Source organism: Perca flavescens, chromosome 14 (assembly GCF_004354835.1).
Source record: "Perca flavescens isolate YP-PL-M2 chromosome 14, PFLA_1.0, whole genome shotgun sequence".
In the NCBI taxonomy this organism is placed as follows: Eukaryota; Metazoa; Chordata; class Actinopteri; order Perciformes; family Percidae; genus Perca; species Perca flavescens.
In genome coordinates, this window is record NC_041344.1 from 35,264,072 (window position 1) to 35,277,917 (window position 13,846).

General features: G+C 40.0%; 1 protein-coding gene across 5 annotated transcripts; it reads right to left on the reverse strand.

Moving 5' to 3' along the window:
- Positions 1 to 4,968: 4,968 nt before the first annotated feature.
- Positions 4,969 to 8,483, reverse strand: LOC114568060 (ADP-ribosylation factor-like protein 4A). 5 transcript variants are annotated; one of them, XM_028597422.1, is made up of 2 exons: positions 8,172 to 8,483; positions 4,969 to 6,415 (listed from the first exon to the last, which is right to left on the reverse strand). In XM_028597422.1, the coding sequence occupies exon 2, from the start codon at positions 6,347 to 6,349 to the stop codon at positions 5,741 to 5,743; it is 609 nt and encodes a 202-aa protein (XP_028453223.1). In that variant the 5' UTR covers positions 6,350 to 6,415; positions 8,172 to 8,483; the 3' UTR covers positions 4,969 to 5,740. The 5 variants fall into 5 exon arrangements, with proteins under 5 accessions (XP_028453223.1, XP_028453220.1, XP_028453224.1 ...); XM_028597419.1 differs by lacking the exon at positions 8,172 to 8,483 and adding an exon at positions 7,571 to 7,761; XM_028597423.1 differs by lacking the exon at positions 8,172 to 8,483 and adding an exon at positions 7,398 to 7,453.
- Positions 8,484 to 13,846: the final 5,363 nt, after the last annotated feature.

The window sequence follows — 13,846 nt, forward strand, 5'->3', positions numbered from 1 at the left end:
ATTCCGATTCTAAGTCAAAGCCTGAACTTAAAGTATTCTTTACCCAGATCTGGAAACACCTCTACTCATAAATTCAAAATTCAAGTAATTACACCCAATGGTTTGGGATGAACAAAGACATTTAATAACTAGGGGACAATGTAGGTATTGAGAGCTTTTTAATGACTTGCGCCGGCCTGTGCTCTTGCCTTTGGTTCCCCATTTTAACTGCCCACTTGTCGGACGAAGCAGGGGGAATCATCATGATAACTTTCACATCCCCTATCAAAGCCTTATCAAAGCCTACCGCCACCTTCAACACACCAACTGCGATCCAACAACCCACATGCACGACTCCAGCGCACCCAACAACAGCTCCTCCGAACAGTTGTAGCAGCATACACCAACCCACAGATGGAGCAACTAAAACTATACAACGCAAGAAATTTGACCCACACCAAACTCCAAATTCTAAACACGAGGGGCAAGAACCTTCCCAGACTTCAGAACCCCAGAGAAATCACGGCCACCCAACCACACGGTTACCTTTGACCTAGGCATGAGCACAATTCTGCCCATACTGCCCCCACCATTGCGGGAAACCAATACACAACAGTTAGCTGAGACCAACCCCACAACCCCAGAAAAGAATACCCATCTTTTTAAATCTCACTTTCTGTGTGGAGTTTGCATGTTCTCTCCGTGCTTGCGTGGGTTTCCTCCGGGTGCTCAGGTTTCTTCCCACCATAAAGGCATGCAACTAGGACTACAGTTGAAAATTAGCCGACTGGCTAACACTGGCGCATTTACAGAAATGTTCATTAATGTGCATTGTCCTTATCAAATAAATAAAAAAATACCTCCACTGGTCTCTAACCAGAAAATATCCTGTCGGAATATCCCATCGGGGGTTTTCAAACATCTCAAGATTATCCCGCATCAGTGACCCCCGCATACTGGACTGCTAGCCAGGGGCTAACCTGAGCCATACACAAACAAAAACAGAACACCAATCTCCTATACTATTGGGCCTAAATAACAGGAACAATGGCAAAATCACAATCAATTGACAATCAATCTAATGTCTGCTGTGCGGGCAGGACCCAACACACAAGCTGCGGTAACGAGTGGTAATGGTCAGAAATCCACCAGGAGCGGGATTAAAAAAACCTGCACGGGCAGGCCTCTACTTATTATTTATCACAATAAATGATGCATTACATACAGTCACCAAAGAAACTATTGAAATCGCAAGGCCAACTGCTTTATTTTTGCAGTACACTAAACACATTTCAGCTAGATCGAAAACGGAATGCCCAATTTTTAGGTGAGCAAAAGTATACAAACGAAATCGTATATAATATTTAGTTGCAAGTCCTTTGCATATAATACCTGCATCAAACCTGCATTGACATCACCAAACCTTTACTTTCTGCTTTTGTGATGCTTTTGCCAGGCTTTCACCGCAGCCTCTATCAGTTTTTGTTTGGTTTTCGGAGGTTGCTCAGTCTTCTCAGCAGGTGAAATGCTCAATATGGCTTAAGTCTGGAGATTGACTTGGTCCGTCTAAAACCGTTCCCCTTTTCCCCGCTGAACTCCTTGGTTGGTTTGGCACTGTGTTTTGGGGTTGGGCTTGCTACATGATAAAGGATCTCCCAATCAGTTTCTGGGCTCCCGGTTAACTTTGTTTTACTAGGAGCACTGTAGCCCCTAACGAAAATTATTTTGGGCACAGGCAGAAAATTAAGGGGCGCACACCTGCAACGCAATTTTCAATATTTTTAACTGTATTACTGATAAATGCTTTGGTAATAAATACAGACACTACAATGTGCTGTTTTACATTTATATTGAATGGTGTTTAAATTGTCTATATGTAACTTTCAGTCTGTGTTGAATCCATCGACCCCTTTGGACTAAAGCGGTAGTGTTTTTACCACACCTGCTGTCTAAAGGTCTTTTCTATACGGTGCTGTATTGCCCACTGTAGATTACTGAGTTAGAGTTACTGGGAGGTATGGTCGCGATGAATGTTTTGTTCAAAAAGAAAATCATTCATTTACAATAAGAGAATAAGTTACAGATGCATCGCTGCATTTCCAGTGTTGCTACGGTAACTTAGTCTACTTTGGATGTCTCGTGAGATAAACCGGATATGACTGTCACGAGCCAAAGCAGTGAGAGAATGTTGTAGCAATCAACGTGAAAATAAATTGGATTAATATAGCACATTTCATGAAACCCAAGGTCGCTTTATACAAGTACAGGGAAAATAGTAGACCAACACAAACACCGACTGAAAAGAAATCAATCATTAATGTAGGCTACTGACGTACAACCACATCTCTCAATGTAAAGTTCTTTTATGAATGAAATAGATATATTACATAGGCTGAGGGCCAATTCAGAGTCGGTTTTAAATCATTTACAATCCAGTTATTGTCTCCATCTGTTAAAGCCCGATCGAGTGTGACTCATGTTATCGTTGTCTTTCCCTTTCCCTTTTATCTTGTTGTTGTTCTTGGTTTAATTTCCTTCTTTCCTGTGATGGTCCTGCAGCCATAACTACAACATGTGACTTCTAAAATAATATTAAAATACTATTAGGCCTAAATAAGGACATATCCTGCTTCCTTTGACCTGGCTCAGCTGGCTGGATACTAACACAGGCTTTTCTGGTGTTACAGAGAAATCTGTGACCCGTCAAAATGTGTTAATACCTGCCACAAATTATTCTGTGACTTCACGGGAAAAATCAGACCAGGCAGAGGCCTTACCAAAAACTATAAAACTAGCGTTCTTCCACTGTTAGTTTGCTATTACAGGTCATTTAAGACTATTATATGAAACATGACAGAGCTTTAGAAACATTAAAGAAGTTACACTTAGTCACTTTAACAATGCACTTTCAGAAATGTGAACAAAAGTATTTTTCCCGTCAATGTAGGCTACTGCTGCGTCAATGTAGGCTAGGCTACTACTGAGACTATTTAGCAGAGGCACCTTGGCTCCATCCGATGCTTAGCGCCGCCCAAGACGATTGTGATTGGTTTAAAGAAATGCCAATAAACTAGAGCACTTTCTTCTCCCATCCCAGAATGCTGTGTGGACTAGCCAGACCTTCCTCCGTATGGCAACTTTGACTTTTGACTATTTTTTACCAGCCAATTCTTTTTGCCTCATAAAGGTGAAACACAGGAAATACACAAGCATTTTGGAACTTGTTAAGAATAGCAATTTTAGTGCTGTCACGTTATTTACAAAGTGAATATAATGAATGACTCTTAGAATATATATTTTTTAACTTTTTTTTATTGATTTCCCCTGTCACAGACAGCTATCACGTACTGACTGCTCCTTTTAGTCCAGAAAGACTCACGTTTTAGCTCAAATCCAAGAAAATAGCGGACTTGGTTGAAATATGAAAGAACAACAGTGGCAAAAGAAATAACTAATAAATCACTCAATTCTCATTGGCTATCTTCCAACAGGTAGATTGACAGTTTTACCCGCTAATGGCAACGTTTACCTGCATTAGGCTGGTGGTGGTGTGTTAATTTCAGGCCCTGGCCAGCCCTACTAGCAAGATAATATACCTTAACTAAATGTTAGCCTACTAGTTAGCTCCCAGCTAACAAACAATGGAGATTGGGTGACTTAATCAATATCAGATGATTGTCCCTTTTTAACATAAATAAACATTTTATGTTTTCTCTAAATAACCTAGTTAACTAAGTTTATCTTTGGCATTTTTGTACTGACACTGCTCGCTACTTAAGAGCCAAAAAATATTTCTGCAATAGACCTTTTTCACGGCAGACATGTTGACATGTCATAGTAGGAAAAGCACAGGTGTATTCAAAACCATTACTGATGGCTGCATTCCACTTAGGAGAGGCCCTGGTATTGTGCATGCTGACTCACTGAAATATCTTACTGGGACACTTGATGGAATCGAGCCATCGTTAAGGTTATCAACTTCAGCTGTGCTTTTCCTACTATGGTAAGTCAAAATGTCTGCTGTGAAAAAGGTCCATTACCTAATATCCGCCAGTATTACATGTATATATAAATATTTATATCGGCCAGGCAGATTTATTGGTCTGGCCCTAATTAATAATACATTAAAGATGATTAAATTGTACTGTTACCTTTAATAACGGTTGTATAATCTGTATACAAACAGTAGTGTAGTGGAGGTATTGCATTAATTACTTTTAGAAATCTGGCACAGAGGAACAATCAGCCATGTCTTGTACTTAAAACACAGTTTGTGTCTGCACTGCGTTCTGGTCTTTCAAGGTCTTTCCTTCATTCTGCTTTTGACTTCCTGTTGTATAAAGTGATGCTTCTAGAAAGAAGCCCGGTGTTTCCCATACATAGGTTCTACTTGGGCAGCCTGCACAGGTAGATAGAATTTGGTTTAAAATAGTTTTTCCCCAACCAACGATGCAATTTCATAGTGCACACAGACCAGTGGTCTCCAGCGTGAACGATTCACTAGTGGTAGCATGCTGTTTGTGCTGTTGTGGCTTGCCGTGGGATAAACTGTACTAATAAACTGTAGAAACACTGCACATTGGGTATTTCATCTGCTGAACCAGAACATTTATTTGACAAACCAACCAGATTTAATTGACATAGCACATCATAACTACACTTCATCCATATATGGATCATCTAGTCTGGTTTGTTTAAAGACCTCATATATTATGCTCATTTTCAGGTTCATAATTGTATGTAGATGTTGTACCAGAATAGGTTTACATGGTTTAATTTTCAAAAAAAACCATATTTTTGTTGTACCGCTCATTGCTGTAGCTCCTCTTTTCACCCTGTGTGTTGAGCTCTCTGTTTTAGCTACAGAGTGAGGCATCACACTTCTGTAACACAATAAAGGAAAGGGAAAAAGCCAAAAAGCATAATATAATATGCATAAATTATCCGGTAGTTATGTAGTCATTGTTTTCAATAAATAGTTCATAAACCTTTATTTGACTAGTTTATTACTGAACCCAGCCATCACACGCTGCGCCGTCACATCCTGCACCACCCACCACCACAAGTCAATTCTCCACCTGGGGGAAACACTGAGGAGCCCTCGTCCTTTTTCATTTTAAAGACACCAAAACCTAATGTTTTAGATGGATTGACATGTTCTTCTATCAGTGTGACTGTGCTCAGAATATCATGGCTTGTGATGTGTCAACATCTGGCCACAGGAAGGTAGGTACACTACCAAACAACTAAATCATTGTTTCCATCATTAACAGCCATTTTGAACAGCATTCATATGTTTTAAGGTCATTGTGCATTATGTTCTTAGTGAATCATTACTCTTCATGTAAATTTCTCAACCAACATGGAACATGGATACAAAATACTTGACCCTATACTGACATACGCAGCGTTGATTAAATTGCTCTAACACATGCTTTGGTAGCAATACATATTAAAACAAGTAACATAAAACCAGTCATAGCTCATTGTCCACTTTAAAGAGTTCAGTGTAAACTCCATAGCTTGCTGACTTGCTTGATGAATGACTTGTTGCTGACAGGATTGTTTACATCCAAAGTCCTTGGGTCAAAATCAATCCCACTGTCCTCTGTGTGGAAGCCAAACACTGGCTGACCTGAATACACAGTTCAACTGGAAGGAAACTCAGCCAATCAGTGTTAAAACAGCAGCCAAATGACTGGTCACAATGGACCAGCAGATTGTATGCAGCTTACATTTTATAGTTCCCCCTCTTAGCACATCATCTCTTCTTCTTCTTCTGTTGCCGGAGCATCTTTCTCCTCTTCATGACCATGGCGTGCAGCTTCTCCAGGCCTTCCTGCAGTCCCTCACCGATGATAGCACAAGCAGGCTGAAGGTGCCAGGGTGTGGTGGTGCTGAGCTCGCCAAGAGCCAACATGCTCTCCATTTCAGCCAGGCTAAGTGAGTTCCTCAGGTCCTGTTTGTTAGCCACCACCAGAACTGGCACTCCCTGGTTCTCTGCCAGCCGTGTGATCTTGTGCAGCTCTGTCTTGGCCTCCTCAATGCGTTCAGCGTCCACTGAGTCCACCACAAACACGATGCCATCAGCACAGCGTGTGTACGAGCGCCACAAAGGACGAAGCTTCTCTTGACCACCTACGTCCCAGAAGTGGAAGGAAGCTGTCCGTCGGCTACATCCGAGTGACACCTTAATCTTCTCTGTGTTAAACCCCTTAGTAGGGACAGTGTTCACAAACTCATTGAAACGCAGGCGGTACAGTACAGTGGTCTTGCCTGCACAGTCCAGTCCCAGAATGACAATGTGGAGAGCCTGGAAGGATGGTAGGCAGGGAAAAAGGGGGTGATGATCTGATATTCCATTTCCCATCTTGGCAGCAGTCTTCACCAAATATTCACCAGGCTGCTTATATTCCACAGGGACAGCAGTAGGAGCCTAGGGGGGGTCAACACAGCATGCATAATAAGTGAAAGCACACACCCAGCACAGCTTTATGAAGAGCCAAACACCCAACAAGTGAATATATCCCCCTCTCCCATTGCAAAACACATCCTCACATACTGGCAGTGAAAGATGAATGAGAACTAAAACAGCAGGGTGGATAGCAGTCCATTTGCACATGTAGTACCCCAGCAGCCAACAGGGATTCCCTATGCTAATTTCTACTCAGTGTGTGAATCAGTAAACAACAGAATAAAGGCTTTCAAATTCTCCAGAGTGAAAGGTAGAGATCAGAGGAGGGCTATTTTAACAATATGGACATATAGTCTTAAAAAAGGTGTTGCTCGGCAACACTGAATTCACTCTAATGCTGAAAGGACAGGGCGAATTTCAATTTAAAAAATCTGTCATTTAATAAAGCCTAGCTCATCAGCAAACAGAAATAAACCGAAAAACATAATTCAACACCTCTAACAACTCACAAAGATGTTCTGATCAATTCGGCATTCATGTGGTCCGCATTCAATTGCAATAAAATCGTGACTTTCATAATGGTTTAATAGCTAACGTTATCGCTACCGCTCCCGCCCTTCCCACTGCATATTAGTGACTGAGGATCCGTTGCCTGGTGAATTGTCACAAGAAGTGGACATTTGATTAAAATGCAGTACTGTTTGGTGTAAAAGATTTGACCCGAATTGAAAAGCAGTCACTTAGGATTCAAAAAATATCCCTACTCATATGAAGACAGAGCAAGCTTATAGCTGAATAGTCAAAGCCGCGACAATTTGCGAGATTTTTAAAAGGAGCCTGGCGTGTAGTTGTCTCTGTTCTGCGACCAGACCCGGCTCGACTTGAGGCTATGATGCCAACAAGTGCTGAAAAATCCTAAAAGTTAAATTGGCCAGATCGTGCTCAGTGTGGCTGACAGCCAGGCCTGCACATTTACATATACCGTTAATTAAACGTACGTTACCGTTAACAGTTAAGCTTGCGTGACAACACAGAGGAGCGTCTCAGTAGCGTTATTTGATTCATGAGGGGAAATTCATTTTTAGTTGCCTATAACGTTAAATGTGCTTTTCAGTCTAACACACCGGGATTCTGCTGTCAAAATAACAATTCGTAGTATTGCTATAGGAAACTTACCTTGACAACCAATGTTAACGTTAGTCCATTAGGAACTGAAAGTAGAAGTAGTCTACAATATATCAGTGTTTTGTGCTCTTATAATATCCTCAACCGAAAGGATTACCTATCTATTCCTGAGATGCGCCAAACCAGACAGATTAAACAATACTATTTCCGCTAACGTTTTTCAAAATAAAGCCCCTCCTGAGCTACCCAGCAACTAATTTCCAAAAATGACAAAAAATAAATAAAAATTCGTTTATGAAGTTAAAACAACAGAAAACCATGTACTTTTACAACAACTGATAAAGTTGGACAGATTTGTGTTAATTCACCAAAGACTAAAATCAGCAAATTGGGAGGTGAAAGCTGGTAATAGAATGCTTGGAATGCCATTTAAGTCATGGCTGTTAAGTAAATACAGCAAGCAGAAAGCTGCGTTTCCTCATGAGACGGCAGTGCATGCCCGAATGAGTGAGTGACGTTCAGGAGTCGGGGGAGGAGAAAAGAGTAAAAAAGGTGACTGACACAGGCTGCTCCACACAGCAACAGACAGGGCTCGGCTGAGCGAAAAAACAATTAACTGCATCACTATTTTTGTTGAATAGATTTTTTGTACCTTAACTGGGTTCCGGAGGCAGTTTATAACTTTCGGGAAGCGGAGTTTGATCGGGAGATTATTCCATTACGCTGCGTTATTGACGTCTGCAGTCGGGTGCTCTCATGTTCGCTCTGTTTACGTAGCTCTGTTAGCTCGGTCATTTAGACAATAGTCTGTTGACAGAGTAACGTTAACGTTCGGTTGAAAAGGTTAACAAAATGATTGTGTAGTTGTGTCGAATTGTATGCACTTGTGGGAGTTATATGGTACGTTTAAGTTACTCTGTCTTTTGCAGACAGCAAAATGTAGGCTATAGGCTAGGCTAGTTAACTTTAGCATAGCTACCCGTCACTCATTAACTTAGCTGAAACTCCCCACATGGATTTGGGCAACCAAATAGAAATAGAGTGTGGCTGCTGCTGAGCCATCTCTTGGTCCTCCACCAGCCAAAAAAACTTGTTCTGTGTGGAAGCATTTTACAGTCATTGCCGCAGATAAAACCAAAGTGATATGTAATGTGTGCAAAAGTCAAATAAGCAGAGGCAGAGATATGAAACATCTGTCAACATCTGCATAATCACATGCACTTACAGCATCCTCTCCTCCTGGTACTGTCTGCCAACCCCCCCACAAGCACAAATCCCCCCACCAGCACCAAATCATCATCACAGCCATGTTCTGCCCCTGCAAGTCAGTTTCAATCACCTATATTAGCTGGGATAATTATTATAATGGATATAATTAAAGAATACTTACACTTTAACGTAAATTAGAAGTGTAATGCAAAATAACTGGAATTTTACACCTATTTTGAATTTTACTCGAATACAAATACAAATACTTTTCCCCCCTCAACAAATACAAATATAGATACAAATACCGGCTGCTTTGCACACCCCTAATATATATATATATATATATATATATATATATATATATATATATATATAGATTTTGAACTCGGGCTACTGGGAGGTTGTCCCGAGTTCCGAGCTCGTAAATCCGAGGTCAGGGGGCGTGTTTCTGACTTTGACCTCGTAAGTATATTTCTAATAGATACTTCACTTCTATATATACTTGTTAGGCTTCTCTTTTAAAAGTTCTAATATTGTTGGTAAATGCTTTAGAGCAGCCAACGTCAACTGGCGGCCCGCGGGCCACATCCGGCCCACCAAAGCTTTTAGTCTGGCCCGCAGAATAATCATGAATTCACAAAATGTAAAGAGAAGAAAATGCGTTCTGTTATTTATCATTTCAAGCATTTAGAGCAAAAACCCAGCCCCCTGTATTTACATCTCTATTCACATGCCGGGATTCTGTACAGCGATGCCCGAGCTCCACACACACCGCTGAGCCGAGATGTGTGTGCGTTAAAACACGCAGCACCTGACTGGGAACGATACAGAGAGAGTTACCAACGGCCGCTGTGCAGATGAACTCACGCTGGTCTCTTTTCTGTAAATATGCTACAATTAAACCTTTGTGAGTAGAAAGTCAATACTTATCAATGCACTCACCTGTGTAGACCGGCATCAACATGTAGAAAGCCATATTTCAACCTGCTCTGTCTGCTCAGTCCACTCTTGTCCACCGCGCTGTTTTACCCTAACACAGCTCTACTCTGCAAATAGCAAATTTTTACAAACAAGCTAAAACAAAAGCTGTCGTTTTGTAGTCTAACTTTTTATCTTAGTTTGCCGGGAATCTGGAAATTTTGACAAATTATTGTAAACCTCACTGCTGACTGAACAAACCAAACTCTCCGCTAGAACGGTAAATATATGGAGGTATTATAAGACCAAAACAGATGCATCTGGCTACTTAGTATGAACGTGAATGATGCAATCGTTATGTTTGCGTTCTTCATTCTTGATGATGATGATGGTTGTATTATTTTGCAACAACATCGTTTCATTGCAAATGAGGCATACATGACGAGTGCTTAGCCTGCTTATCAGTCCATTCATCATTAAAGCTGGGCTTTTGGCTTTTCCACGTCAACTTTTCCCTTCAGCCTCTTTGACAGTGACATGTTTACCTGACAAGAGCCGTTTCTTTCTGCAAGCATTTTCCACCAATCAGGATGCTGCATACTACAATAATTTTTCCATAATCATAGACTTTAACCATCACTCCTCAGTGAACTGCCTCCTAGTCTGAGATCTTTTTCTAGTTAAAGAGCCAGTTATCATTATGGAGTTTCCATGTTTTTTAGGAGTTTGCTCACACTAATACATGTAAAAAAAAAAAGCATTCATTCAGTAAGAAAGTGAACATTTCTAACAAGAATAGGCGTATTAGGTATAAATTCATTTTATTTTCTTTATTTGAAAGTCCGGCCCCCGGAGTGTCTGCTTAGAAAAATTCTGGCCCTTGGAAAAATGTAGTTGATGACCCCTGCTTTAGAGGTATCCTCAAAAGAGAGAAATGTTTCTTACGTTTTTGTAATCAGGGTTAACACAATTGTTTTGTTAATGATATTAAATGCAATTCTAAAACATTCTTAGAAATCCACGTTTGCTCGACTAAAGTTCCTGAACAAATTTAACACTTTTATTGTGAAGGTACAATGGAGAGTTTTCCGCGCTCACTCGACCTAACATTAGAAGACTTCATGCAGTTCCATTTTGCCTTCTGATCTATGGTGAACACCGCCCGCTGTGCTCACGCGCACACGTGAATGCGCACAAACACGCACGTCAGCTGTTTCTGTCACTCAAACAGAGGCAACCTCCATAGAAAGTACTGGCTTGAAGAATTGAGGCCACATGCTAAATCTTATTTGAAAATGTTTTTTTTCTGTTACAGAAAACCCATTGTTTTATTACTTTGTATGAATTATTCTCTTTGACTTATTCTAGATACAATACACAAAAATCACCTAATTTGATTTAATAAATAATAATTTAAATTAATTTAAATTAAAGGGTTTACCTTCTGAGACCTGTTGTGATGAGATCAAATGGGTGAAATTCCAAAACATACACCTCAGTGGCGGATGGTGAAAAATAGGCCTATTTTATTTTAGTCAGTTTCAGTAACCACACCAACACCATTTAACACAAACTGCAGGATACCAGTGCTCTGTGAAATAGTCAGTAGTTATTTATTGCCAGTATTAAAAAGTTGAGGCATTCTTACACTAAAACATAAGCAACATTTTTGCACTAACACCAACTAACAGCAGTAAAATTTTGAATATCATAGTTTTGGTTCAACTTTTTACTTGGCATTAAGGCAGTCACAAGCTTTACATTGCTGGATATGAAGGAAGTTTCTGAAATAAACCCCAAAAGGTACATTAATGTCACAGCTGTTATAACTACTATTATCTGATATAACAGTGGGTTATTAATCACTTATTAACAAATACTGAAATAAAATGTGTGATGTAGTGGAAAGTTAGCAAGCTAGCAAAATACAGATGACATCACAGCTTTACATCACAGGGTCAAACGGTTAACATTCAGTAGGCTACTCTCTGCAGACTGAAACAAATCAGGAATAGCTTAAACTGCTGCAATAACTATAGAGTGAATTTGATTGTGGTTGGATGAGAAGTATAAATATATACCATTCCGACACCCTATTGGTTTGTACGCGATCCATCGCACCTGCACAGACCCGGTGCTAATACGGCAACTACCGTTATAGACCGTACCGAATAGCAACACGGATTTCGGTGCCTTATTAAGTGCCACTTAAATACCTGTGCTTCTCTCTGGCATACTCCCAGGCTCCCTCCAGGATCCTTGCAAGAGTTAAGATCTGGTCCGTTGTTCCATGACCAGGACCCGAGATTCGACTATCGGCTGAACCCTCCTTTCCAGGGAGGCTGAGAATTGTGATACCGTTATAATTGGCACACACCCTCTGGTCCCCCTTTTTAAACAGGGGAAACACACTGAATTGCCTTTTTCTTTAAACCAAGACCGCCATCTAGTGGGATCAGAAAATAAATTTAAAAAAAATGTCGATTGCTTAAGCACTATTTTGAAAACAGGGACCGGTTTTTCCAAAGACTACACACAATAAGCACAACCACACACCCAATCAGCAGAACACCTCAGACCCTTTGCAAAATGAAACACTCTTGCAAAAACTATACACTAATTTATAAAAAACACACTTTTCATATGACTTAGTACTGTTTGAACCAGATACACACTGCTGTTGCTAACCTAAAACACTTTTAGCAATTCTACTTATCAGTGATTAGAGTACTGTAAATGAAGTACACAGAGTAATGCAAATATACAAGTTCACCACACTACACAAGACCAATAATGCAGACTAAGGAAAATATAATGTATTTCTCTCCAAATCAGTCAACATGTCAACATGGAGAATCATAACAAAACATGTCCCAGTTTTCATGCTACTACAGTAGTGTGCATAACACTGTTAGCTCAGCAAACAACAAACCAGTTGTTTGCTGAGCTAACAGTACAGGTTACAATCACAGTAAAAATAACAACAACAAAAAAACTTAAAATACAGTACAGAAAATACTAGACTTACCTGCTGCATTTTTTTTTGCTTAAACCTGATTGGTGTGTCTACAATTACAGTTTTTTCTGATGGCTTAGGCACATTTTTTGTAACTATTGGCTATTTTTGCAAAACTCTACTCACAAATAAGAAAACCTTTCACCAAATCAGCAAAACATTGTAGTTCTCTTGCAAAAGCTAATAAACCTTGCTTAACTCTTCAAACCTTTGTAAAAATGGTATTTTCGTATCAAACATTTACAGTTTTTTCCAACTGCTTACACACGTTTTCAAAACTATGTCTCCTTTTTTCAAACCTCTACACACAATTCCTAAAACTGCACACACAAAATGCTAAATGCCTCACATCTCCTTCAAAATGAAACACTGCATTCAAAATACCATAAACACATCTCAAAATGAAGCATTTGCATCAAATGGCAAACACTTTTTTTATAATAGCAAATATATGGATATACCATGTACACACTGTTGTTCTAAATCTAAAGCTCTTTAGTCTTTCATAGGTTTATATCTACATTTACAATGTTCTAGAGAGAAAGTCATCTGCTGAAAGTGGTTGAAAAGTGCACTGTAAAAAACAATGTAATGTTACAGTAAAACAGAAAATATTTATTGGGCAAAACATCACGTTAGTAAGAGTAGCTCAGTGTTGTATACAGTGGCATGAAACAAGAAAACAAAAGTATAAACATATGTAAACCAAAGATATCATTTTTAGAATAAAGAATATGTGTATGTGTGTGCGTGTGTGTGTGTGTGTGTGTGTGTGTGTGTGTGTGTGTGTGTGTGTGTGTGCGTGTGTGTGTTGTGAGTGTTTGTGCATGCTTGTGTGTCGGGGCAGGGGGTGTGTGTGTGTGTGTGTGTGTGTGTGTGGGGGGGGACAGAATTGTATCCACTTTGTGCAAAACAAAGTATGATTGATTTGTAATGCTAAAATAGTCATTAGATAGTTGCATGCAGTATGGACGCCACCTTACGTAAAGCTACTCAAGATGGGCTCCTCTCCCTGATCTCATCAGAGATGGCTCTCCTTCTTACTCTTCTTCCCTCCTCCTCCTCCTCCTCCTCGTTGTTATCCCCTGTCTCTTCCTCCTACTCCTCTTACTCTCTGTCTATTGTTGGCATCCATTGTTCAAAACAGGTAATCTGACCTTTGACCTGTGTATAGGCCTATACTA

What these genes read in the sequence shown, in the direction of transcription:
- LOC114568060 (XM_028597422.1), bottom strand. Translation starts at nt 6,349, where the DNA reads ATGGGAAATGGAATATCAGATCATCACCCCCTTTTTCCCTGCCTACCA.